This window comes from Numida meleagris, unplaced genomic scaffold (assembly GCF_002078875.1).
Source record: "Numida meleagris isolate 19003 breed g44 Domestic line unplaced genomic scaffold, NumMel1.0 unplaced_Scaffold322, whole genome shotgun sequence".
NCBI classification, from domain to species: Eukaryota; Metazoa; Chordata; class Aves; order Galliformes; family Numididae; genus Numida; species Numida meleagris.
The window spans coordinates 73,239-74,377 of NW_018364553.1; the positions used below are offsets into that span (position 1 = coordinate 73,239).

General features: G+C 61.5%; 1 protein-coding gene across 1 annotated transcript; it reads right to left on the bottom strand.

The window, feature by feature from the left end:
• Positions 1-217: 217 nt before the first annotated feature.
• Positions 218-1,005, bottom strand: RNASEH2A (ribonuclease H2 subunit A; the record flags this gene model as incomplete). Its single annotated transcript, XM_021382982.1, is given in 3 exon segments — positions 218-428; positions 709-832; positions 915-1,005. Coding segments are annotated over 3 exon segments (348 nt in total), but the record flags the coding sequence as incomplete, so codon positions are not given.
• Between the last annotated feature and the right edge of the window lie 134 nt (positions 1,006-1,139).

A 1,139-nucleotide genomic window follows, 5' to 3' on the forward strand; every position in this document is an offset into this window, starting at 1 on the left:
TCCCCCCCGGATTGAGGCCACGGTGCACTCCGGGCACAGCGCCAGCTCTGGTTAATGGGATCGGGGGGGTGGGAGTGTCAAAGAGGTTGGTGGGGTGCAGCACCCCCAAAATGTCCCCCCCACTTCCGTAACCCCCAAGAGCAACCCCCCAGGAGCCAACCCCTTTGTCACTGCCCCCTCTCAAAAATAGAAAATAGGGGTTTTTACGATTTTTTTTTTTTTTAAGAAAAGCACTGTTTTATTGAGGACGGGCGTCTTTGGGAAGGTGGGGGGTGTTTTTTTGGGGCGGGGGGATTCACAGCTCAGCCAGGGCCTTCAGGCTGCGCTCCTGGAAGAAGCGGTGGGGGGAGCGTCGGGGGGTGCTCCGGGTAAAATAGGAGAGCACTGAGGGGGGGGCAGAGGGGTCCTGGGATGGGTCCTCGTCGGCCCTGTGGGGGGTACAGGAACGTAAGGGGGGGTGAGATGTTCTGCCCCATCCCCTAGCACTGCTGCGCACCCCCAAGAACACGATCCCCTCTTCCCACTCAGGCCCCCCACACTGTATTGCACATCCTGCAGCACCCCTGCCCCTGCAATCTCACAGCCCCCCATTCCCTCCCCATATTCCACAGGACCCAAGACTCCCACGGACCCTCCCATGACAGGGACCCAAGACCCCCCTGTACCAGGTAACAGGACTCCCCTCGACTCCCCCCTTCCCCCCCATACCAGGTGACAGGGACCCCCTCGCGCCGCAGCAGTTCCTGCGCTGTGCCCCAGCTGAACCGCACCAGCCCTGGGAACCCGAACACGGGCTGCAGGTTCCTCCGCAGCCACTCCTTCGTTTTGGGGTCTGGGGGGTCAGGACAGGGAGGGGTTAAAGGTTGCCATGACATTGCCCCCCACTTCCCCCCCATGACCCCCCTATCTCCTACCATTGGGGTACCCCGAGCCATAGTCACGGTCGATGTCCTCCCCTAAATCCTCTGTGAAGTTCCAACACTTCACTGCGCGGTCACGGGCGACCTGGGGAGTGGGGGGGGGGGCATACAAAAACTGGAGTGGGAGGCAAGCTGGATTCCCTCAGGACTCCCCCCCCCAAAGGGCATCTGCTTCAGGTCTAGGGATCAGCAAAGGGGGAGATATGGGGGGGTCAGAGC